The 25,702-nt window shown below is 36.3% G+C and overlaps 1 protein-coding gene across 3 annotated transcripts in view; it reads left to right on the top strand.

Annotated features, from left to right (window-relative positions):
• The window catches only part of FAM13A (family with sequence similarity 13 member A), a 357,659-nt gene that overhangs the window by 72,600 nt on the left and 259,357 nt on the right, over positions 1-25,702 (top strand). For all 3 annotated transcript variants that reach the window (XM_042935908.1, XM_042935906.1, XM_042935907.1), the window contains exon 4: positions 16,923-17,100. In XM_042935908.1, the coding sequence (XP_042791842.1) occupies positions 16,923-17,100 (178 nt within the window). The remainder of the gene's footprint in view (positions 1-16,922; positions 17,101-25,702) is intronic.

Raw genomic sequence — 25,702 nt, forward strand, 5'->3', positions numbered from 1 at the left:
TCCAGACAACAGAAATTTATTTTATCACCACAGTTCTGGAGGCTGGAAGTCCAAGATCAAAGTGCCTACAGGGGTGGTGTCTGATAAGACCTCCCTCCTTGGCTTGCAGATGATACCTTCTCACTGTGTCCTTATATGGCCTTTTCTCTGTGTGTGAGCTCTCCTGGTGTCTTTTCCCTTTCTTACAAGGACACCAGCACATTGGATTACGGTCCTGCCTTTGTGGCCTCATCTGACCTTAATTACCTTAAGGCCCTATCTCCAAATACAGTCAGTTTGGGGGTTAAAGCTTCAACCTGTGTGTTTTGTATGAACAAAGTTTAGTCCATAACACTGTTTTTAAAAATGTATGGCAATTGATAGGTATATGAGTAAAAAGTAGCAAAATCCTGTAGTGGATGCTAATTAGGTGAGACATTACTACAGAATTGATGTTTTTGTTCTAGAAGTTTTAAAGGACTAGCATACCTAGAAGTAACAAATGAATTTAAAATAAATGATCTGCCATGGGAAAACTTTTTATGGGGGTATGTTTCCTTTATATAGATAATTTCTTTTGTGTTTTCTGTCCCTGTTTTAATATTCTTTTTAAGAATTTATGTCTTTTAGCGGTAATAATAGATGCTGAGTACCTACTCACTATTCAGTTTAATAGCTGCAGATGTTTTATTTATATAGTATCTTTTGATTCCAGCACCAGCTCTAATAAGGTATAGGCAGGATAATCTTCTTTTTGAAGAAAGAAATTCGAGCACATGGCTTAGAGCAGAAGATCTGGATCTTTCTGACTAGTTTCAAATCTCCATTTGCCTTTTGTTAGCTGCATGAATATGATCAAATGAACCTTGTACCTTAGTGATTAGCTATCTATTGCTATATAACAATTGTTCTAAAACTTAGTGGTTTAAAACTACAGTAAACACTTATTTTCCTTCACTGTTTCTGTGGGTTGGGAGTTTAGGTGTGATTTAGCTGGACAGTGCTGGTTCAAACTCTGCCAGGAAGTTGTGGTCCAGAACCGTCAAGGGCTGCAATTATCGGAAAGCTTAACTGGGGCTGGAAGATGTGCTTCCAAGGTGATTCCCTTACGTGGCTGGCAGTTTAGTTCTGGCTCTTGGTGAGAGGCCACAGCTCTGTTTTCTATCAATCTCTCCCGTTGGCTGCTGGCTGGCTTCCCCTGGTATGACCAACTCGAAAGAGATGAAAGCCGTCCTTTCAGTGACTGAGCCTCAGAAGACAAGCAGCACCATTCGTACCATGTTCTATTCATGAAGATCAAGTCATGAATTTGGTCTGTATTCAAGGGGAGGGGGATTTGGTGCCCTCTTTTAAAGGAGTGAGTGTCAGGCTTTGTGGACATTTTAAAACCACCACTCCTAGTTTCCCTAGCCTTTCCTTAACCTTTAAAGTAGTATTTACTTCCTGAGCTTATTGGGGAAACTGAGATTATCCATGCAAAATTGAGAACAAAAATAAATAAATATTTAATAAATGTTAAGCCATTTAATAAATGTTAAGCTGTGGCAGCCCATAAGAGTTACCTGGGAAGCTTTGAAAATTCCCAGAGATCAAGTCCTGTCATATGCCAATTAAATCATCCTCTATAGAGATGGGATGTAGGAATCCACATTTTCATAGTAGTCTTCCTTCCCCCATGCTTATGTCCCAGTTCATCCTCAGCCTGTGCCTCTGCCTTTTGTTTTCTTGATTATAAGAAGGCAAGCCATTTAGTGCAGTTCCCCCCACTTCTTTACTTTCAAGCTTAACCCTGATCTCTTTACCTTTTCTGTATCCTACCTTTTCCATCTCTTAAAAAAAAAAATCACAAAAGTGTTATAGAAGAATAAGTACACTTCCTGCCTAATAATTAAGAAAGAGTAGAAAAGAGTAACAAAAGGCCACAGTTTGGGGTTCAAATAAGGATTTCAAAATTCTTACCCAAATTAATTGAAACTACTTGTATTTTTGATTATTGGTTGAGTTGGCAAATCACACAAGATGGACTTGGGAATGTTTTTGTATTGACTGCCAGTTAATTTTTATTTTGTTTGTTATATGATTTTAATGGAAATTGAAGCCTGCAAATAAACATTGCCTGTTATGTATATGAAATTGGCAATTAAAAAATTCCTTCTAGGACTGCCTGGGTGGCTCAGTTGGTTAAGTATCTGACTTCTGATGTCAGCCCAGGTCATGATCTCACAGTTCATTGAGTTCAAGCCCCACTTCAGGCTCTGCACTCACAGTGCAGATCTTGCTTAGGATTCTCTCTCCCTCTCTCTCTCTGCTTCCTCCCCTTCTCATGATCTCTCTCTCACTCACTCACTCACTCACTCACTCACTCAAAAATAAAAATTTCTTCTCAATTTTTGAGGTGAAGGCATTTGCTTTACTATTGCTCCCATAAAAAAGTAGGGTACTGTCCTGCCAGCAATGAGCTTCCAGTTTTGTTTGGGAATAGAAGAAGTAATAGTGAGCTAGGATACACGGAATAGAAGTAGGGTTCAGAAGGGGAGGGATCCCTTCTAAAACAGATGATCAGAGGAAGGTAGTACTTCACCTAGGCTTTGGATGACTGGTAGAATTCCCATAGGTAGTGTCTAATCTAGGAAGAGAGGATTACATGAACAGAGGTGTTTGGAAAACAGGCACATGATTCCAACAGTAAGCATAGTGAATGTGTTGGGTGGGATGTAAATCTAGTTGGATTTGGTAATCTTTCAATAAAATTAATCAAATACTGAAATGCCAATTCCTAAGTAACTTTATTACTTTCATTAAAATACATCTTCACTCTCTTGGACATATTTTTCCTTTATTAAAAGAAATTATTTTATGTAATAGATGCATATAGTTCTTTAACAAAAATCAAATGAAATTAAGAGACTAGTAAGGAAAACCAGCCAACCCCTACACACCCTTTGGAAGTCCTCAATTCTTTCCTAGAGGAAATCAGATTTCATTTATTTAGCTGTTCCTTGGTATTTGCTTCCATTTGATAATATTCTTACAATGTTATATCTTAATTTCTTGCAGACATTATCTCATCACTTCTGCTTATGAAATATGTAGAATTAGCTGTTACATTGTCTCTTCCAACGAGCAATTTCTCCCAGTAGTGTTGTATCACAAGTTTAGTTGATGTCCTAATTAATATTTGACTTGTTATGACTACATAAGGGTATGTGTGTGTGTATGTGTGAGATGTTATGTGTCTTACATTTTCACTCACATAATTTTCTATAAACCTATCTGCAGATTTTTTCAAACTGCAAAAATTTTCCAATAAATCCACTAACCTTTCAAAACTTTTCAAATAATTTATCAATTCTTTATTTCTGGGGAGATTCCTCTTTGGCCCCTTTTCTTCTGTTCCCATCTAATTTGGTTGCAGGGCTGATTCTGAGAATCTCTTACCTGTCTTCCTTCTTGGACCTGCTATTTCCCAGAGTCTTTTTTTCAGTGTATTGTTCTCGGCACTCTAAGTCTATCCTATGTGGAAAATACCCTCTTTGGGTCTTTGAAATTATCCTATGTTATCTTTCTTTTTCTTTTTTGAGGCAAAATTAGTAGATAACATTATATTAGCTTTTCCCCAAGTCCCTCCCCCTGAAAACCACCAGTCTGTTCTCTGTATCTATGAGTTTGGTTCGTCTTATTTTTTATATTCCACATATAAGTGATATCATATATATTTGTCTTTGTGTTTCATATTTCACTTAGCATAATACCTTCGAGGTACATCCACATTGTTGTAGATCACAAGATTTCCTTTTTTTCATGGATGAGTAATATTCCTTTGTATAGTGTCAGTGTGTGTATGTGTGTGTGTGTGTGTGTGTCTTTATCCATGCATCTGTTAACCTTTAGATTGTTTCCATGCTTTTCAACCATTATTTCTTCAAATAATTTTTTCTGCCCCCTTTCTTTTTCTTCTCCTTCTGGGTCCTCTGTAAGGGAGATGTTAGTCTCCTTATGTACCGTAGGACCCTTAAGCTATCTTCCTTTTTTTTTTTTTTTTTTTTTTTTTTTAATTCTTTTTGCTTTTTGCTGCTCTGTTTGGGTGATTTTTGGTGCCTTGTCATCTAGGTCAGTGATCCACTCTTGTATTTAGTCTAGTCTGCTTTTGAACAGTTCTAGTGTATTCTTCAGCTCAGCTGTCATATTCTGCTCTGTGACTTCAGTTTGGTATTTTGCTATGTTTTCTGTCTTTGTTGAAGTTCTGTGTTCTTCCATGCTTCAAGTTTTATAAGTATCTTTATGACTATTGCTCTGATTTATCAAGTAGTTTTTTTTTATCTCCATTTCATTGAGGTCTTTTTCTGAGGGTTTGCCTTGTTCTTTTAGAACATATTCCTCTGCTTCCTCATGTTGTTTGACTTTTCTCTGTTAATTTCTACATATTAGGCAAAATAGCTACCTCTCCTAGTCTTGAAGGACTGGCCATGTGTGGAAGTTGGCCCAGAGGGCCCAGATGTGTGATTCCCCCCTGGCTTCTAGAGCCAGGTGCTCAAGGGGCATCCCATGTGTGGGCTGCATGCACCTGCAGCTGTGGCACAAGGGGCAGGGAATTCACCTACTTGGCCTGATGGTTCTGTGGCAGCAGTATACCTACCAGTGCTAGCAGGTTAGAGAGTACCAACATAGCACCAACCACCACTTGTACTACCAAGGTAGAATAACACAAAAATTGCACCTGCCAATGGCTCCATCCCCAGAGAGTCTCAATAGGTTCCTGTCTCTCCAGCAGAGGCTTTAAGACTAGCAAGTGGATCTTCTTCACATAAGGTCTAGGTACTATTCATACTACTTGTGCACTGGATTTTGGGGCAAATGAATCTGCATACATACCCTTTGAGAGTGGGTTCTCCATTCTCTACAGCTCTATGGTTCTTCTGAATGTAAGCCCTCTTGGTTTTCAAGACCAGATGCTTTGGCAGCCTATCTCTCCATTGTAGGTCCCAAGGGTTGGGGTGCCTGATGTGGGACACAAATTCCTTGCTTCTCAGGAAAAAGTCACATATTTTTGAAATCCCTCTGTATTGTGGGTTCCTGTACCTGAAGTGGGTTTTTCGGGGGGGGGGGGGAAGAATGTTTCTGTCTCTCCTACCCATCTCAGTGTGCTTCTTTCATACTTGTGCAGTTGCTGTTACACTGTTTCTCAGGTCTTTTTCAGAGGAAATTATTCCATATGTAGCTTTAGATTGGTTTTGTCTGTGGGAGGAGATAGTTTCAGGATCTTTTTATATCACCGTCTTGAATGCTTATTGTCTTATCACTGTCTTTTAATTCTATTTCCTATGCAATTTTCTCAACTGTATTTTCCAAGCTTGTTTTTTAAATTTTAGTTTTTATATTGTTAATATCCAAAATATTAGTGCTATTTCTTTTTTCAAAGCACTCTATTCTTTTTATAGAATCCTATTCTTAATCTTATCTTTCTGAGGATAACAGCAAGTTTGTTGTTGTTGTTTATAGTTTTCTTTTCCGTATATTTGTGTTGTGGGATTTCTTGCATTTCTTCATGTAAACATGGGTGATCTTGGATGATAGGATTTAAGAGAAACATTTGTATATGGGGACAGTGGGCTTGTCTACTGATATACTTTGCTTTAAGAGGATTAGATAGTGGGTATAGATGGAGGGAAATGTAGCCTATTTGATTTGGGGACACACAAATGTCTGTACGTGGACATAGTTTTCTCTTCATCCATCTCGTTCCTCAAGAGCACGGAAGTAGGAAGTGTGCTAATGCACCCATTCTTTCTAAGCAGGTTTTCACTGGTCCTCAGATTTTCAGTTATGCTCCTTGCTCTAGCCCTTCACTATCTCCAGAGTGTAAGAATCCATTGACATTATCCATGGACTAAGCCTCAGCCCTCCTGCCTAACCGCATGCTTGCCTGGATGTACAGGGTGGTGGAGGCTCCTGTGAGCCTTGACAGGCCTTAGAACAGACTGGGGTTTTCAGTCCCTTGCATTCACTTCCAAATGTCTTTGAAATCTCATCTCCCTCTCTCTCCTCTGCTGTTCTTTTTTTGCCCTTTTTTTGTGCGTATACTTTTTAAACATCTTTTACTGTCATTTTAGTGGGTTCTTGGGAAGCAGATTTAATTAGATAAATACAAGTGATCAATCCTTTTCTTAAAATGGACATTCCCCCTTTCCTTTTTCTCCCCCTGTACTTGATTTTAAATGGAACAGAATTTTATAGTAGCAGCTGTGCAAACAATATGTGAGAGTTACAAGCCTGTGAATTTTAGTTTATGAGAATTTGATAATTTAGTCAGCAACTGTTTTTTAAAGAAAAGCACCCTAATAACAGGACCATTTCAATCAGTACAATGCCTAATTGTAAAGAAACCTAATTTAATAAGCTGAGTTGTGCCTAAGATTGAGTTATGTTTTTCTTCATTACGTGAAGAATTCACCAGGGTGAGTTTGAGTTAAGCCTGTCTTTTATACATACTATGTATCATAATGCCATTTTTATTGTTGGAGGTTAGCTGAGTGGTTTTGCCTTGCAAATTTTTTTAAGTTTATTTTGAGGGAGACCGTGCAAGTGGGAGAGGAGCAGAGAGAAAGGGGGGACAGAGGATCCAAAGCAGGCTATGTGATGACAGCAGAGAGCCTGATGGCAGAGCTCAAGTTCATGAACCGTGAGATCGTGACCTGAACCGAAGTCAGATGCTTAACATACTGAGCCACTCAGGTGCCCTGCCTTGAAAATATTACAGTACCATGCAAATGTTGGTTAGTTACAATTCTACTTATTAAGTAATCTCTTCTTGGATAGTATGAGCTCCATAGCAAGCATATGACATATTTCCTTCCCTGGGTTTAATTCCTTCTTACTGAGAAGTTCCCCTTCTTTTGAAATTATTCAACCTTCAAATTTGTTTCTATGAAAAACAGAATCGTTATACTACAACTCCATATTTAAGCCCTTTCCATTTTCATTATGTGCTTTTAAAGGTTGCCACTTGCGGGGCACCTGGGTGGCTCAGTCGGTTGAGTGTCCGACTTCGGCTCAGGTCATGATCTCACAGCTCGTGAGTTCGAGCCCCGCGTCGGGCTCTGTGCTGACAGCTCAGAGCCTGGAGCCTGTTTCAGATTCTGTGTCTCCCTCTCTCTCTGCCCCTAACCCACTTGCATTCTGTCTCTGTCAAAAATAAATAAACATTAAAAAAATTAAAAAAAAAAAAAAGTTGCCACTTGCATATTTGCCCAAGGAACCAGTCAATCAGGTTTCTGCAAGACCTCCACTGGAATAAATTGGAGGTTTCCAAACCTGACTACACATTTCAATGACATTCCAGTTGGTTCTACTTCCCTCCTAGATCCATGTGACAGGAAAACCTTATTTGTGTTTATAACCCCCCATGATGTCTAAGACTGTAGATCTTGACAACTAGATTATATTTTGTTTGCTAAGTATGCATACAAATCTTTATTTTCCTTTTTGACTGTACCAGATAACATTAAGTAGTGAGTGGGATTATGTAAACTTGGATAGAGAGCCCATGGTTGAGCAGTTAATCTGCATTAGAACAACTGGTCTTGAATGTGTATGTGTGTGTGTGTATATGTATACTCATGTGTATGTAACTTTGTAAAGATCTTTAATCCACTATTGTCAGCTGTTCTTTTTATCTTGACAGCTTATATTTCTTAATTCTTTCATTGTCATTTTAGTAAGGTATTAGGAAAAGTAGATAAGCTTATCTTTAAAAGGTCTCCACTGACTTATACTTGATTTTATTTAGTTTTTTAAATGTTTATTTTTGGGAGAGAGAGAGGAGCAGACTGTGAGCAGGGGAGGAGCAGAGAGAGACGGAGACTCAAAATCTCAAGCAGGCTCCAGGCTCTGAGCTGTCAGCACAGAGCCCGATGAGGGGCTCCAACTCACCAATTGGGGGATCATGACCTGAGCCGAAGTCAGACACTTCACTGACTGAGCCACCCAGGAGACCTTTTTTATATTTTTTAAATGTTTGTTTATTTTTGAGAAAGAGAGAGACAGAACATGAGAGGAGAGGGGCAGTGAGAGGGGGAACACAGAATCTGAAGCAGGCTCCAGGCTCTGAGCTCTCAGCACAGAGCCTAACACGGGGCTCAAACTCATGAACTGCAAGATCATGACCTGAGCCAAAGTTGGACGCTTAACTGAATGTGTCACCCAGGAGCCCCATCTTATACTTGATTTTAAAGCCAACATAGTTTCCTTAGAACAAATTTATTGAGATGCAATTTACACACCATAAAATTGCCCCTGTTAAAGTGTACAGTGAATACATAGAACAAACTGAGGGTTGATGGGCAGTGGTTGGGGAGGGGCAGGGAAAATGGGTGATGGGCATTGAGGAGGGCACTTGTTGGGATGAGCATTGTGTGTTGTATATAAGTAATGAATCATGCAAATCTACTCCTGAAGCCAAGGCTACACTGTATACACTGTATGTTAGCTAACTTGACAATAAATTATAATAAATAATAAATGAAGTATACAGTGGCTTTTAGTATATTCAGAATACAACAACACTACTATCTAGTTTTGAAACATTTTTATCACTCCAAAAAAGAAAGAAAGAAAGAAACAAACAAACAAACAAACAAACTCTATACCCATTAGTGGGCACTCTCCTCCCTTCCTCTCCACCTCTCCCACTTCTCCCAGCCCTAGGCATGTGCTAATCTTTCTAGCTACATAAATTTGCCTAGATTTATGGGCATTTCATGTAAATGGAGTCAGTATGTGGTCTTTTGTGACAGGTTTTTTTCACTTAGTGTATGTTTCAGGTTTCATCCATGTTGGAACATCAGTACTTTATTCCTTTTTATGGCTGGTTAGTATTCTGTTGTATGAACATATCACATTTATCCATTGATGGACATTTGGGTTATTTACACCTTTTGGCTGAATGATACTGTTACGAACAATTATGTACAAGTTTTTGTAGGGACATGTGTTTTCATTTCTCTTGGTATCTACCAAGGAGTGAAAGTTCTGGGTCACAGGGTGACATTGTTTAACATTTTAAGGAATGGTTTTCCAAAATACTTGTACTATTTTATATTCTCATCAGCAATAAATGAAGGTTTGATTTTTCATCATCTTTGCCAACACCTATTATTATCTGTTTTTAATTTTAGTTATCCTTGTAGTCGAGGCAGTAGAATTTTAATAGCAGATGAATTATAAACTTGAAGAGGACAAACAGAGAGGAGACCAGTTGCTTAAGGGCCAAGAAGATAATGTCTGTTGGAGATTTTTAGAATGAATTGTGAGTTGATGAAATCTCCAGTAAATTCTGCATTTGTCACTAATGTTTTTATGTGAAGAGCATCTTATTTGAGCTGGAAGAGAAAAAGAACAGCCAGTAAATTAATATATATATAAATGTATATTATATACATTATGTGATATATATAATATATATATTATTTGTATTAGGAAATCAACTCATGTAAAAAATGTAATGAAAGTTAAAAGAATATCAATTTGAAGGGATGACAAATGATTGGCCTGCTAGTCGCCTCTAACTCAGCCCTAACTCTGTCAAGCTGTATTCTGTGAATACCAGTATTTTGCTAAACCCGTGGAAATTATCAACCTTTACACTGATTCCATAAATAATTTGAGGACTTAAGGGAGAAGGAAGCAACATCCAAAATAGACTTAAAAACTGGGTTTGTTGGTGTACCTCCTATGACACCAAATAAGTCCAGTTATAGCTGAGCGTTGGATCACTAGGGTTTTAGAGGGTGGGAACTGGTGGTAAAATGATTTCCACTGAAATTACACACTTACTGTACTTTGCCTCTTTAATATAGAACTAGATTTATGGAAAGAGCCAAGCTTTGTTAGCTGGGATATTGCCAGTATTGTTAAAAATTCACATATTATATTGTAGGAGGCTCCCTTTCCTAAGTGCTGCGATTGCTTTTTTTCACTCTCCTGTGTACTGACATTCCCACATAAACAGGTTCTTTAGCTGTTAAATGCTTGTGTCTAACATCTAGCCTAGATGTGAACTTGCAGTTTTGACTTTAGATGGACTGTTTCATGTGTTTCTTATCTTTTTATCTATGCCAGCTTGTCCCCATTAACAAGCACTCAGCACTCAGTAAGTGCCCACGGAATAGACTTGCTGATATACTATTTAGGCATCATTAGGAGTATTTTGTCATGGGACTGAAAAGTAAAGTATCATCAAATTCTTTTTTTATCCTACAGGCCTTTGCCTTTCCATGCAGGTTCATTCTGGGAGCCAGGAGTATCAGTGTAGATATTGGCTGATTTGTAGTAAACACACCTGTGAGTCTTGTAGAATCTAATCAGAATAAGATTTGTAGTTTCATTAATATCTAAGAATAGACTGCACTTGATTAAATTTTATTAGTCACTTTATCATCACACCCTTTGAGAAATTTGTGTGAGGCCTTGAGAACGTTGTCATTGGCAGGGATTCTAAGAGAGCTGTAAAAATAGAACCTTTACTTTTACATAGAAATCTACCAATTCCAGTAACCAGAAAATATAATTATGTTGTTTAGATAAGCTTCTCGCCACACTAACGAAGTGATTCCATTCCTGGGGTATGAAATGCAAGGGTAAAACCCAGTGTATTCCAATGTAGCTGGCGTTTTATGATTCTTTTTCCTATTGTTTACAAATGCATATTTAGAAAGAAATATAACTTATGTTTTGTTCTCACGTATTCTACAAAGCATTTTGTGCCTAGACATTCGTGTAGGCTTGTATTAAAATGCTTCTCCCCTACGCCTCAGGACCTAAGAAGCTATAATGTATCATAAATGAATTAAGACTACCCTGCCCCCAATACTCAGCAATTTTGCTTGTTCATTTGCTGATTCAGGAAACTTTTGTTAAACATTTACATGTATGAGACAGTGTGGTAGTTGCTCTGTAACAATAACAACTATATCTGAGTTTGTTAGTGCACACTGATCAGATCATATGCTCTGAGGTCCTACTGCCATACCTGATTTATAGCTTGGCTACTTGGTGCTGTGTGAACATGGGCAAGTTAATCTCTGTTTCAGTCTCGTTCTAACTGGAGATCTATTAGACTCCTCTTCCTGCTGTGACAGATTTCTGCAAATTTAGTGGCTTAAAACCACACAAATTACCTCACTGTTGTGTGGGTAAGAAGTCTGTGGGCCCAGCTGGTGTCTGCTCCAGGTTCACAAGGCCAAACCCAGATGTCAATCAGCCTGGGTTCTTATCTGAAGGTTCCAGGGGAGAAGCTGCTTCCAGGCTCATTTGGAACCTTGGCACTTTTCCATTTCATGCAGTCGTAAGGCCAAGATCCCTGTTTTCTTGCTGGTTTCTTCTTGGCTTCCACATGCTCAGGCTTGTGACCTTTCCTCATCTTCAAAATCAGCAACAGCTTATTATTGTTCTAACAGATTAGCAAGTTTTCATGAATCCTTTGTGAGGCTTAATGAGGAAATAAAAAGCTACTTCGATAAATCTGGCGCCATGAGGCTAAATATTTTGGTTCTTTTAATGGCTGACCTTCTCGTGGCTCTGAGATATATCGTGGTAGAGATTAGCAGTTTGCTCTTTTTATTGTTGTTGTTGTTTTTTCTCCTTGAGCCTAAGGCTGTAAGTAGAGTATAACTTCGTGGTCATTGAAAAGTCAAAGCACGTGACAAACACCAGGATGAATGTCCAGATTAGAGTTAAGTGCCATCCTGTGGTATAGGTTCAGCATTACTGATTATGATCATAATCTTTTTTTAATGAGAACAAATACTGGCCACGTGGTTCAATGTTTGCTACTTAATCTGGGACAAAAGTTTTTATGGTACAGTCTTTAAGTGCTGAGTAGTTTCCTCTGTATACTATATATACTGTGCTCATTGTGCAGTTGTTTTTTAGCTTGAGAAATAGTTCAAATTTAGCCAACAGCAAATGCAAACTTTCAGGAAAACTTGTATAATTTGAAGTGACTCTTTAATACAGAAAGTTCTTGTCCTATGAAAAGATTAATGTCAAGGAAAATGATGACTATTTCAATTATTAACCACTATTCCATCTGCAAAGTTTTCTTAAACCTTTTGCCTCGTGAATTATAACATACTCTAATTCTTATTCCAGTTTAATTCTAGAGATAACTACAAGTTTAAACAGTTAAAATATTTCAGTACAACTGCAGAGGTGCATTTCACTTCTTCTTGTGTGGAATTTCATTGCTGAGTGTCCTTACCCTTTGACCATCAAATGACACTTTTGTTATCATTTGGATCCTCTGTGATCCCCTTCCTACTCAACACTTCAATCCAGCTGGTTGTATAAATGGACTAAATTATTCCACATTTCTTCAAAATTTGGAATATATGTCTTTTTATTTCTATACTAGTTTGTCTTACTCTCTATGTATCTTAAAAGCATCATTCTATTAAAACTATTTCTTTATCACTTTTTATATGCAAGGCATTGAGGGAATTTAAAAGATGTTTACACCTCAGCCTCCAACTCTGAATGAGCTTACATTTGCTGGTTTGCAAATTTTTTACATTAACCGACAATAAACATCAAATACTTTCTCAATGAGGCCTTGCTGACAAAGCCCGTATATAATTGTAATTACCACAATCACCCCGGGGCCAGGACTCTGAATTCCCTCTATCCCTATTACTGTAGTTACTGTTCAGTGTCACACCTACTAGAACATAAGTTCCCTGAGGGCAGGGGTTTCTGCTGTGTTTGCTGATGTATCCTAAACGCTTAGAATTGTGCCAGACACAGAATAGCCATCCAGTAAATATTTGTTGAATGATTGAATGTGTATTCCATTCATGTATTTTTCACATAGAAAACAAAGAACTTGCATATATAAAACAAACAAGATACAAACTATATCCAGAATTGGCCATGTCTTGCCATCCCACTGCTATCAACCTGCTCCAGGCCAACCAGCCTCTCTCTCAGGGACTGTGGAGTCTCCCAGCTCAGCTGCCCGCTTTCCATTGCCTCTACTGACCCCCATCCCCCCACAGTCCAGACTCAGCACAGCAACCAGGGTGGTCCTCTTAAATGCAGCCTCCTCACAGCTCAGAACTCTCACTCAGGGTTGCGGGGGAGCATGGTTTATAATAAGACTGTAATGATCTTCCCTGGCTCTTTCTCCCTCCCCGCCGACCCCCACCGCACTGTCTCCTGATTTCATTTCCTGCCACCCTCCCAAACTTGGCCTTTGCCGTTGCCATTACTACTGCTTAACATACAATTCTCTGTTTCCTTCAGCTCTCTGCTCAGTCACCATATCAGAGTGGCCTTCCCTGATCATGCTGAATGAAATAACATTCCCTCCCTGTGTCACTCCACTTTATTCTCCCTTATTCTGCTTTATATTTCTTCAGAGCACTGATGTTACCACTCACATATATACAGTTAGACTGCCTGTCTCTCCCATTAGAATATAACTTTCAGGGGCGCCTGGGTGGCTCAGTCGGTTAAGCGGCTGACTTCGGCTCAGGATCTCGTGGTCCGTGGGTTCAAGCCCCGCGTCGGGCTCTGTGCTGACAGCTCAGGGCCTGGAGCCTGTTTCAGATTCTGTGTCTCCCTCGCTCTGACCCTCCCCCGTTCATGCTCTGTCTCTCTCTGTCTCAAAAATAAATGTTAAAAAAAAATTTAAAAAAATTAGAATATAACTTTCATAAAAGCATGAAGTTTGTTTTCTGTACTGTATGCCTAGCATTAGAGAATGCCAGATGCACAAAGCATGTGCTAAGTATCACAAATAATATATGAATAAATGTGCATGAAAATAGAAACATTGCTCACTTTTTTTTATGTGAGACCTTGAGGAAGCCATTGTAATTACCAATATCAACGCAAGAGTATGAATGACAAGGCAATGTTTATTATATTTACGTATCAGCACATCAAAGAATAATGCAAGCAATAGTAATTACTATGAACTTTTTCTCTCAGGCGTCAAAAGGCACATTTGCACAAATACTGCCAACTGCCCAGTGATGCTATGCTGGGCATACTTCTACAAGGCTCCCCTAAAGGTGTTGAACAATTATTCTCACGTATAGGAAATCTTGTCTGTAAGATTACTTCAGGCTGGCTATAGCAGTGATACCACGTTTCTAGAAACAGTGCTAATTACAGAGTCCTAGTATGTTAGCACGTGCTTAGTAGGAAAAGAGGTGACAAATGTTACGCTAATAAATTAAGATCTTTACGGCAGTGTCAGTATGTCTGAACAGAGGAAGTAAATTGTGAGTATTCATAGTTCAAATTCAGTGTGTTGCCATTCAAGCCTGTAAAGGAGAGGACAGTCACTTGCCCAGTGAGTGAATCACTGAGTCATAGGAAACAAATGCTTTGGGGTAGGAAACACGTACAAGATACTTTCTCCTCAACTGCGTTTTCTCTTTGAGAACACATTTAGTGATCCTTCCATTCATGCCATAAAGGAATTAGGTTGTGTGTGTTTGTCTCCCTTCCCGTTACTTGTCAGTTTTACTTCTGGGAAAATTATCTATTGTATTTCAAAACTTGGAAGTAAATGATGGAAGTGCTCCTTCTTTTTGAAAGATGTTATTGTCATAAACTCATAACTGTTTTCAATATTTGTTTTATTTAATCTGGTGTCTTCACACATCGTCTAACTTAGGATCTGAAGTTTCATCTCAGAGCCAGAAGACTAATGGCCCATTATCAAGGCTGTTAGAATGTTGTTGCTTGTATTCCTAAATACTGGAATTAAACCACAATTTTAGGCAGACAGTACACACCCATGCAAACACCCAGATTCACTCTGGATTAGTCACTGTAAGAAAATAAAAAGGGCAAAATCGAATTCATTTTCTTGTAGTTCATATTTATTTTTATAACACAAAGGGATGAGAAATGGGTAGTTTTCAGTTAGTTTTTAATCACTCCAAACTTAATTATTTCCATTTCTTACCTAGTCAAGATCATAATACAGTGGAAAACAATGCCATCATAAGCAACATACCACATGGTTTTATGGATTATCAAAGTATTTAAATATGATTTTTCTTTTTTTAAAGTAAATAAAATTTTCTAATACCAAGAAAACTATTTATACATTGTATACATTATTGGATCACATCATTTGTGGTCAGTGAGAAATCATTATTCCAGTCATAAAGGGAATGTTCTCCAAAGCGATTTTAACAAAGATTGAAGTCTGTACATTTTTGGCATTGCTATTTTTTGGCAGCATCCCGTATTCTAACATTCATAAAGGTGAAATGGGCTCATTATATTAAAAGACATGTCATTAAAACCTCAGTTCTCATAAAATCAAATTAGTGATGGTGAAGTAAAAGAAGTTGCTCTGTTTAACAAGTAGTTACATAGCACTTACTGTGTGTAAGCCTCTCTGTTTTAAGTACTTTGCAACTGTTAACTAGAATTTAAATAAAAACTTGAAAAATATTAAGTACGTTGCAACTTTAAACTCATCCAGTCCTCATCACAACCCAATGAGGTAGTTAATATTCCCATTTATAAATGAGTTTAGTATATTTATAAATGAGTCTAGTATCGAGTCTAAGTTCACACAGGTAGCAAGTGCCAGAAGGAGGATTCTAATCCAGGAAGTGACTCCTGACCTTCCTAATCCTAGCACTGCAGCCACTCAGCAGCACTTTCTGTGACTTTCTACATGTTCTCTAGGTTTTCACTTCCTTCAGTGGCATCATGTTATGCATGCATTTTGTAACACTGACTAATCCTCTTCCACTGCAACACATTTGCCTCACTTTGCTGTTTCTTAACACTTGACTGGCTAAAAGTAGCTGACCTATCTAAGTTAAGGAATCCAGTGTATGTTAGTTATAACTGGATTAAGTTTTCATTGTCTTAGACATGTGTCTAAAAGGACGGATTATGATTATTCCCCTAAAGTATTTGCTATAAAAGATTTATATTTGCCTCTGAAAGAAAATAGTACACAAAATTTTTTAAGATAACTTTTCTGTATTTAATATTGACAAATTACATAAATCTTTGAGAATTGAGGGAAACTTTTCATATATGTGTCTGAATTTTGGCTCACTGTAAGATATTTTTGGCTTTATATAGGTTAGTAGGCTTTGTATAAAAAGCACATACCAAATTCTAAACTCTGTGACATGGGAAAGAGAAAAAGCTATGTGGAAATTAATAGTTTCCTTCAGTTTTCTCTGGGGCGCCTGATGGCCCAGTCAGTTGAGCTTCTGTCTCTTGATTTTGGCTCAGGTCATAAATTCCAGGATCGTGGGATAGAGCCCTGTGTCAGGTTCCATGCTGAGTGTGGAGCCTGTTTGAGATTCTCTCTCTCTCCCTCTTCCTCTGCCCCTTCCCCATGCTTGCTTTCTCACTCTCTCAAAAATTAAGTACGTACGTACATCCATACATACAGTACATGCCTAAATAGGATTATAGATCATTAAAAAAAAAATAGCTTCCTTCAGTTTTCTCTATCTAGATTCCTGATCACTAGTTTAGTTTTGTTCATTGTGACCTAGAAATGTCTCCTGTATTAAATCTTATTCAACCAAGAGATTCTTGTTTTTAACAAACTTGAAGACCTTAATCAAATGGATAAAAAGCCAGTCTTAATTTTGGGTAAGGAACACACAGAAGTGAAATATGAACCCATTTAATGCACTAAGTAAAGCTCATGATTTTCAGAGTGTCTTGAATAAGTTAGTAAATCTTTAACATCAAGGAAAGTTAAATACTCAACAATCAAAGAAAAAGCAAAACTGCTCCCCCCCCCCCCACGTTTTGATGGCCTTAATATTTAAGTCTTCAGGAATTTTTTCCTGAATAAAATGTTAGACTTTATTATGCCTCTGTGCTTTTGTTGTCGTTACTATGAAATATGCCTGAGAGCATTTTTTTCTTATTCTTTTTCTTTCCAGATGACAGAAATGATGCTCAGGACAGTAGCTTAAGAGCATTAATAAAAGAGCTGCCAGACGTCCACTACTGCCTCCTCAAGTACCTATGCCAGTTCTTGACAGAAGTGGCCAAGCACCATGTGCAGAATCGCATGAATGTTCACAATCTCGCCACTGTATTTGGGCCAAATTGCTTTCAGTAAGTTAATGGAGCTTTGCTGTTAATATTATCACATACTACTTTTTCCCTTTGTTACTGCCTGAAATTATTTGGGATGTAGAGTCATATTTCAGGCTGAAAAGTCAACCAGTTTATGTTGGGGAAGTTCTATCTTGCTATTGGGCATTTAGCCTTGTTTTTCATCCCAATTTTGAAGAAGGCAAATATGCCTTTCGTGAAACCATAATTTGTAATATTTCAAACAACTGCCTTTAAAATTCTGGAAATACATTTTACTTTTGCTAAAAAAGGGCATTTAAAAATTCTAATCTGAAACATTGATTAGCAGAAAGGGAAGGAGTATAATATAGTGCATAATTGTTTAATGTGATAGTTAAAATCATTGCTAATAAATGAAAAAATTCAAGCTCAATATGTCAGTGACAGAAAAATGTAACCTCAACTACATTTGTTTTCTAAGAATAAACTAGACTAGAAATAAAGTAGTCTCCTTGGTGGCTGCTATAGCACTGGCCATAAAAATGTTTGTAAAACTTCATGTTTTCTTTTCCCTGTTATTCCTTAAAGGTATTTCATTGTTGATATGTAAAATATGATGTTGCAATCCAGGGACTTTGCTTTTAACTCTCCTATTAATTAATCTATTAATCCCCACTGATATCAAACACATTTCTTCTAGTAATAAGAACAAAGAACGCTCCCGCTTTTAAAGCCGTCAGAAATTCTCAGCAATTTTTTTAATAGTGTATTTGTTTATATACTCAGCTAAGCTCATTCAGCAGCCCAGAACTAGGAATAGTACAAACCTCAGAATGACTGTCCAAATATAAACTCTGGCTTAGATCATAGTGACTCCAGGGTTCCAGGACATTCACAGCCTACTCTGGTGAGATGTTCTACCTTAATAACTATCCCCATTGTAACCTTAGAGATTTAAGTTTTAAATAATAGCATTTCATAGGATATGTTAGGGTTTTATGAATAAATATCTCACACATAGCCTCTACTAATTTCTTACTCAAAAGCTTTGTATTAGGCTGTATTTATTTTTACTCCTATCTTCAAAATAAACCTTTGTTTAGTGACCTACATGTAAGAAATAGAGATAACTAGAAAAGTGTTCAATAATTTTGAAACCCTAAATTCTAGAAGAGGTGAAAATGATTTTGTAAGTAGAGTGATCATTTTATAACTCACAGATCCATACCTCATTGCTGACTTACTGGATTGGGCTTGATCTGGAATTTCTGGTAACTTGCTTCAATTAGTCAATCAAAAATATCAAGTAATGAGTTTTTATAGGCTCTACTGCTTAGTATAGCTTTTATCCTTTTTGATGGTAAAATACACTAACAAAATTTACCATTTTACTATTTTTAAGTGTATAGTTCAACAGCATTAAGTATATGTACTTTGTTGTGATCTACTTGGTATGTGTGTCTAAACTTACAGTTCTGGAAGTCACTACTAGGTCCTTTTCACACTGAAATAGAGTATAATTCTTACAACAGATAACTGTTTATTGAACTTCTTACCAAGTACTGTATTGTCTCCTATATCTGATTGATTCTAAAGAGGCAGAAGTGGCTTATGTTGTCTTTGAAGTTCCTCTGTCCAAGTTAAGGAAAAGTAGACATTTCAACTTTTGACCACACATAGTCCATTCATGTTACAAAGATGATCAGTGGAATGCTGAGATTCAAGGATAATTCTTACCAAGACCCACTAAAAGGCAAACAAAGGAAGTGCTTTTCTTAATACCTAAGGTGAATACCTTGTCTAGTCGATAGGTGAGGAAGATTTTTTTAAATAAAGAAACATCTTCATGAAATAATGTTAACTTTTGAAAGAACATAAAATTTTAGATATAAAAAGATAACTGGCTATGAAATATATAATTATAAAATGGAAGAAAATGCACTAACAGCAGATGAATGTTTGGTGCTCTGTATTCTGGATTTCTGGGTGACTCTTAAATTATAGGTTTTCAATATGTAATCCTAGTTACAGGTTTATTAAATTTAGATGATCATGTAATATTATCATTATAAATACTCAAACAATATAGAAAGTATATAGGATACAAATAAAGTCTCTACCATGAGTCTCCGCCATTAGTACCTCCCATGCCAACCTCTCCTTCCTAGAGATAAAAATCCATAGCCAGTAGGTATATATCCTTCCATCCTTATGTCTGAACACAGCCATAAAACTTTAATTTTTAAATATAAGTCTTATAATGATACATATATTATGAAGCTTGATTGCTCTTACTAGTATCACTGGAACTTTTAATATCACTCTACTTATATACGTTATTCTTTAACTATTGAATACTAGGAATTTCCCCTAGCCTGATTAATTTTCCCTCTACTGATAAGCACTTAAGTGTCAATTCTTTTACATGAAAATAGTGTTGCAGTGAATATATTGTTTTAATTCCTTATGTACATCTGCAACTATTTCTATAGAAAAGGTAACCTAGAAGTGAAACTGCTTGGCTGAGTATACACATTTTAAAGTTAATGTGTGGTGCCCTTAATGAAGCTGTAACAATTTATGATTCTACCATTGGTGTTTAAGAATACTTGTTTCCCTGTAACCTTGCTATGCTGAATGTTAACACATAATTCAGTACTTGTTGATCTAATGGGAAAAAAGGATATCCTAATTATTTGTGAAGTTGAGTATATTTTAGATTTAGGTGGTAGGTGGCATTAGTATTTGTGTTTCACTGTAGTTTGTGTCTGTCTTGTGCTTTGAATTTTTTTAGTTGTGGCTCTTGTTGCTTTGTAGGAGTCCCTTAGGTTTCCTAAAAACTAATCCTTATTTAGAAAAAAAAATTACAAAAATTCTTTTTGATTATTTGCCTTTTAGCTTTATGGCAATTTATATATTAAATTTAAAAAAATTTTAATTAACTTTTCAACTCTTCCTCTTTTTGTTGACATTTGTATCTTGCTTAATAAATCTGAATACTGTTTCTTGCTTAATATTACATTAATAGCAAAGGTATTACATTACGTATTTTTCTTCTGTTATATTTATAGCTTTTTTATGATTACCTTTTCACTTTTATCTAGAATTTCTTTTTTATATGGCATGTATCATGTATAGATCCAGTTTGATTTTTCTTCAAATAGATAGTTGTTGCCAAATTATACACTGAGTAGCATATCTCTTTCCTAACTTACAGTGCCAACTCTATCACATATTAACTTCCCACATGAGTGGGAATACATGAGTACTGTATACATGTTTGTTTCTCGTTTTTGTATGGCTCCTTCTTGTCCTCTATTTTTCTATTATATTTGCTCTTTCAGAGGAATTTTGGAATCTCCCTGGTAAGTGGTATCTCATTGTTTTGATTTGCATTTCCCTGATGTTGAATATCTTTTAATGTGCTTATTGGCTATTTTTATTTATTTGGAGGAATGTTCAGATGCTCTACACATATTTTAATCAGATTGTCTCTATTATTAAGAGTCTTATATGTATTAAGAGTCTTATATGTATTTTGGATATAAACCCCTTAGTAAATACAGGATATGCAAATATTTTCTCTCTTTCTGTGAGTTACTTTTCATTTCCTTTAAAAAAATTTTTAATTCCAGTATAGTTAACATACAGTGTTATATTAGTTTCAGGTGTACAATATAGTGACTCAGTAATTCTGTATGTTACTCAGTGCTCATCAAGAAAAGTGTATTTTTAATCCTCCTCACTTATTTCACCCATTCCCCCACCTACTTCCCCACTGGTAACCATCTGTCCTCTACAATTAAGAGTCTGTTTGTTTGTCTGTCTTTTTTTCCTTTGTTCTGTTACTTTCTCAAATTCCACATATGAGTGAAATAATATGTTATTTGTATATATATGTATATATATTTTTATGGCTGAATAATATTCCTTCATTCATCTGTCAGTGGACGCAGGCTTCTTCCTTATTTTGGCTATTGTAAATAATGCTGCAATAAACGTAGGGGTGCATATATCCCTTTGAATTAGTATTTCATATTCTTCAGGTAAATACCCAGTAGTGCAATTACTGGATCATAGGGTAATTCTATTTTTAATTTTTTGAGGAACTTCCATACTGTCTTTTAATTTTTTGAGGAACTTCCATATGTATGTATATATATTTTTATGGCTGAATAATATTCCTTCATTCATCTATCAATGGACGCAGGCTTCTTCCTTATTTTGGCTATTATAAATAACACTGCAATAAACGTAGGGGTGCATATATCCCTTTGAATTAATGTTTCATATTCTTCAGGTAAATACCCAGTAGTGCAATTACTGGATCATAGGGTAGTTTTATTTTTAATTTTTTGAGGAACTTCCATACTGTACCAGTTTGCATTCCCACCAACGGTGCACAAGTGTTCCTTTTTCTTCACATCCTCAGGAAAAACCTGAGGTTTTTCCCTGATGATGAGTGATGTTGAACATCATGTCTTCTTTGGAGAAATGTCTGTTCATGTCTTCTCCCCATTTTTTAATTGGGTTATTTGGTTTTGGGGTGTTGAGTTGTTTGTATCAGTTCTCTCTATATTTTGGATACTAACCCTTTATCAGATAAGTCATTTGTAAACATCTCCTATGCCGTAGGTTTCCTTTTAGTTTCATTCGTTGTCTTCTTTGCTATGCAGAAGATTTTTATTTTGATGTAGTCCCAATGGCTTATTTTTGCTTTTGTTTCCCTTGCTTCAGGAGACCTGTCTAGAAAGATGTTCCGAGGATCAATGTCAGAGAAATTGTTTCCTGTGCTTTTTTCTAGAATTTTTATGTTTTCAGGTCTCATATTTTGGTCCTTAATGCATTTTAAGTTTATTTGTGTATATCTTTAAGAAAGGGGTCTAGTTTCATTCCTTTGCATGTAGCTGTCCAGTTTTCCTAACACCATTTGTTGAAGAAACTGTCTTCTTGCCGTTGGATATTCTTTACAGCTTTGTCGAAGATTAATTGACCATATAAATGTGGGTTTACTTCTGGGCTTTCTATTTTGGTTCCACTGATCTGTGTATCTATTTTTGTGCCAGTATCATACTGTTTTGATTACTACGGCTTCGTGGTATAACTCAAACTCTCGAATTGTGACTTTGTTATTCTTTTTCAAGATTTCTTTGGCTATCTGGTGTCTTTTGTGGTTCCATACAAATTTTAGGATTGTTGGTTTTACTTCTGTGAAAAATGCTGTTGGTATTTCAATTGGGATTGCATTGAATCTGTTGATTGCTTTGGGTAGTATGGACAGTTAACAATATTTGTTCTTCCAATCCATGAGCATGGAATGTCTTTCCATTTGTGTCATCTTCACTTTCTTTTCATCAGTGTTTTACAGTTTTCAGAGCATACAGTTTTACAGGTCTTTCACTTCATTAAGTTTATTCCTAGATATTTTATTATTTTTGGTTCAATTATAAATAGGATTTTTTCTCAGTTTCTCTTTCTGCTATTTCATTATTAGTGTATAGAAATGGAACATATTTTTGTACATTGATTCTTGTATCCTATGACCTTACTGAATTCATTTATCAGTTCTAGCAGTTTTTTGGCAGAGTCTTTAGAGTTTCCTCTATATAGTGTCATGTCATCTGCAAATAGTGAAAGTTTAACTTCTTGCTTACCAACTTGGATGCCTTTTATTCCTTTTTCTTGTTTGATTGTTCTGGCTGGGAATTCCAGTATTTGAATAGAAATGATGAGAGTGGACATCCTTGTCTTATTCCTGACCTTAGGAGAAAGGCTCTCAGTTTTTCCCCATTGACTATGTTGTTAGCTGTGGGTTTTTCATATACAACCTTTATTATGTGGAGGTATGTTCCCTCCAAACATACTTTGTTGAGGTTTTTTTCCTGAGTGGTTGTTGTACTTTATCCAGTGCTTTTTCTGTATCTATTGAAATGATCCTATGGTTTTTATCCTTTCTCTTATTGCTGTGATGTGTCTCATTGGTTGATTTGTGAATACTGAACCACCTTTGCATCCTGGAAATAAATCCCACTTGATCATGGTGAATGATTTTTTTTCAATGTATTGTTGGATTTGGTTTGCTAAAGTGTGGAGGATTTTTGCATCTATGTTCATGAGAGATACTGGCCTCCAGTTTTCTTTTTTTTTTTTGCAGTGTCTTTATTTGGTTTTGACATCAGTCTAATGCTGGCCTCATAGAATGAATTTGGATGTTTTCCTTCCTTTTCCATTTCTCGGAATAGTTTGGGAAAAATAAGTATTAACTCTTTTTTAAATATTTGGTAGAATTTGCCTGTGAAGCCATGTGGTCCTGGACTTTTCTTTGTTGGGAGTTTTTTGATTACTGATTCAATTTCATTGCTAGTAATCCATTTATTCACATTTTCTATGTTTCCTGATACAGTTTTGGGAGGTTATTCTAGGAATTTATCCATTTCTTCTAGTTGTCCAATTTGTTGGCATATAATTCTTTGTAGTATTCTCTTAAAATCCTTTGCAATTCTGTGGTATCTGTTTCTACTCTTTCATTTGTGATTTTATTTTTTTGAGTCTTTTTTTTTTTTTGTCTTTTGATGAGTCTGGCTAACGGTTTATCAATTTTGTTTTTTTCAAAGAATCAGCTCCTGTTTCATTGATCCCTTCTATTGTTTTTTGTTTGTTTTTTTTTTTCAATGTTTATTTGTTTTCAGAGAGAGAGAGAGAGGAGACAGAGCATGAGTGGGGGAGGGACAGAAAGAGAGGGGAGACACAAATTCTGAAGCAGGCTCCAGGGTCTGAGCTGTTAGCACAGAGCCTGACACAGGGCTCGAACTCCTGGACCGCTAGATCATGACCAGAGCCAAAGTTGGACATTGAACCAAATGGAGCCACCCAAACGCCCCTGGTTGGTTGGTCTTTAGTTTCTATTTCATGTATTTCTGCTATAATCTTTATTATTCCCTTCCCTCTCCTGATTTGGGGTTTTGTTTATTGTTTTTATTCTGGCTTCTTTAGGTGTAAGGTTAGGTTGTTTGAGATTTTTCTTGCTTCTGGAAGTAGACCTGTATTGCTATAAACTTCCTTCTTAGAACAACTTTTGCTATATCCCAGCGATTTTGGACTGTTTTCATTTTCATTTATCTCCATATGTTTTTTATTTCTTTTTTGATTTCTTGGTTTCATTGCTTAATAGTGTGTTATACCTCCATGTATTGGTGCTCTTTCCAGATTTTTTCTTGTGGTGATTTCTAATTTCATAGCATTGTGGTCAGAAAAGGCGCACAGTATGTCTTCGATCTTTTTGAATTTGTTCAGACTCGTTTTGTGGCCTAATATGTGATCTATTCTGGAGAATGTTCCATGTGCACTTGAAAAGAATGTGTATTCTGGTGTTTTAGAGGGATTTTTTTTTTTTTTTTTTAAGGAGGGAATGTTTTGAATATATGTTACATTCATCTGGTCCAGTGTGTCATTCAAAGCCAGTGCTTCCTGTTGATTTTCTATTTGGACATTCTGTCCATTGACATTAGTGGGGTGTTAAAGTCCCCTGTTATTATTGTATCACTATCAATTAATCCCTTTATGTTTGTTATTAAGTGCTTTATATGTTATTAAGTGCTCCCATGTTCAGTGCATAAATATTTGCAGTAGTTATGTCTTCTACTTGGATTGTTCCCTTTATGGTTATGAAGTGTTCTTCCTCATTTCTTGTTACAGTCCTTGTTTTAAAGTCCATTTTGTCTGATGTAAGTATTGCTACTCTGGCTTTATTTTGACATCCTTTGGCATGATATATGTTTCTCCATCCCCTTACTTTCAATGTGAATTTTTTTTTTTAGGTCTGAAATTAGTTCCTTGAAGGCATGTAGCATGTATACATGTTTTTGTTTTTTGTTTTTTTTTTTTTTTATTCATTTCATCACCCTATGTCTTTTGATTGGAGCATTTAGTCCATTTACATTCAAAGTAATTACTGGTAATATGTTTTTATTGACATTTTGTTAGGTGTTTTATGGTTGATTGTGTGGTTTTTCTCTGTTCCTGTCTTTGCTCTTTTGACTCAAGATTATTTACCTTTTAATGATATACTTTGATTCCTTTCTCTTTATTCCTTGCCTGTCCATTACTGGTTTTTGATTAGCAGTTACCATTGGTTTGTCTATAACATCTTCTGCATATGGCAGAAGTTGATGGTCATTTAAGTTTGAACCTGTTCTTTGTTCCTGTCCCCCTCCCACCATGTTTTAGATATACAGTGCTACATTACCTCCTTTTATTTTGTGAGTCCCTTGACTGATTTTTATATATATAATTATTTTTACTGCTTTTGTGCTTTGTACTTTTTTTTTTTTTTTTTTTTTTTTACTGTTACTTATGTTCTTTCTTATCCACCCAAAGCCTCCCCTTTAACGTTTCTTACAGGGCTGGTTTAGTGGTGATGAATGTCTTAAAGTTATGTCTGAGAAACTCTTTGTCTTTCCTTTTATTCTGAATGATAACCTTGCTGGATAGAGTATTTTTGCCTGCAGGTTTTTTCCTTTCAGCACTTTGAATATATCATGCCATCCCTTCTGACCTGCAAAATTTCTGTTCAAAAGTCAACTGATAGCCTTATGGAGTTTCCCTGGTATGTAGCTGCTTTTTCTCTTGCCACTTTTAAAAT

Source organism: Panthera leo, chromosome B1 (assembly GCF_018350215.1).
Source record: "Panthera leo isolate Ple1 chromosome B1, P.leo_Ple1_pat1.1, whole genome shotgun sequence".
Lineage (NCBI taxonomy): Eukaryota > Metazoa > Chordata > Mammalia > Carnivora > Felidae > Panthera > Panthera leo.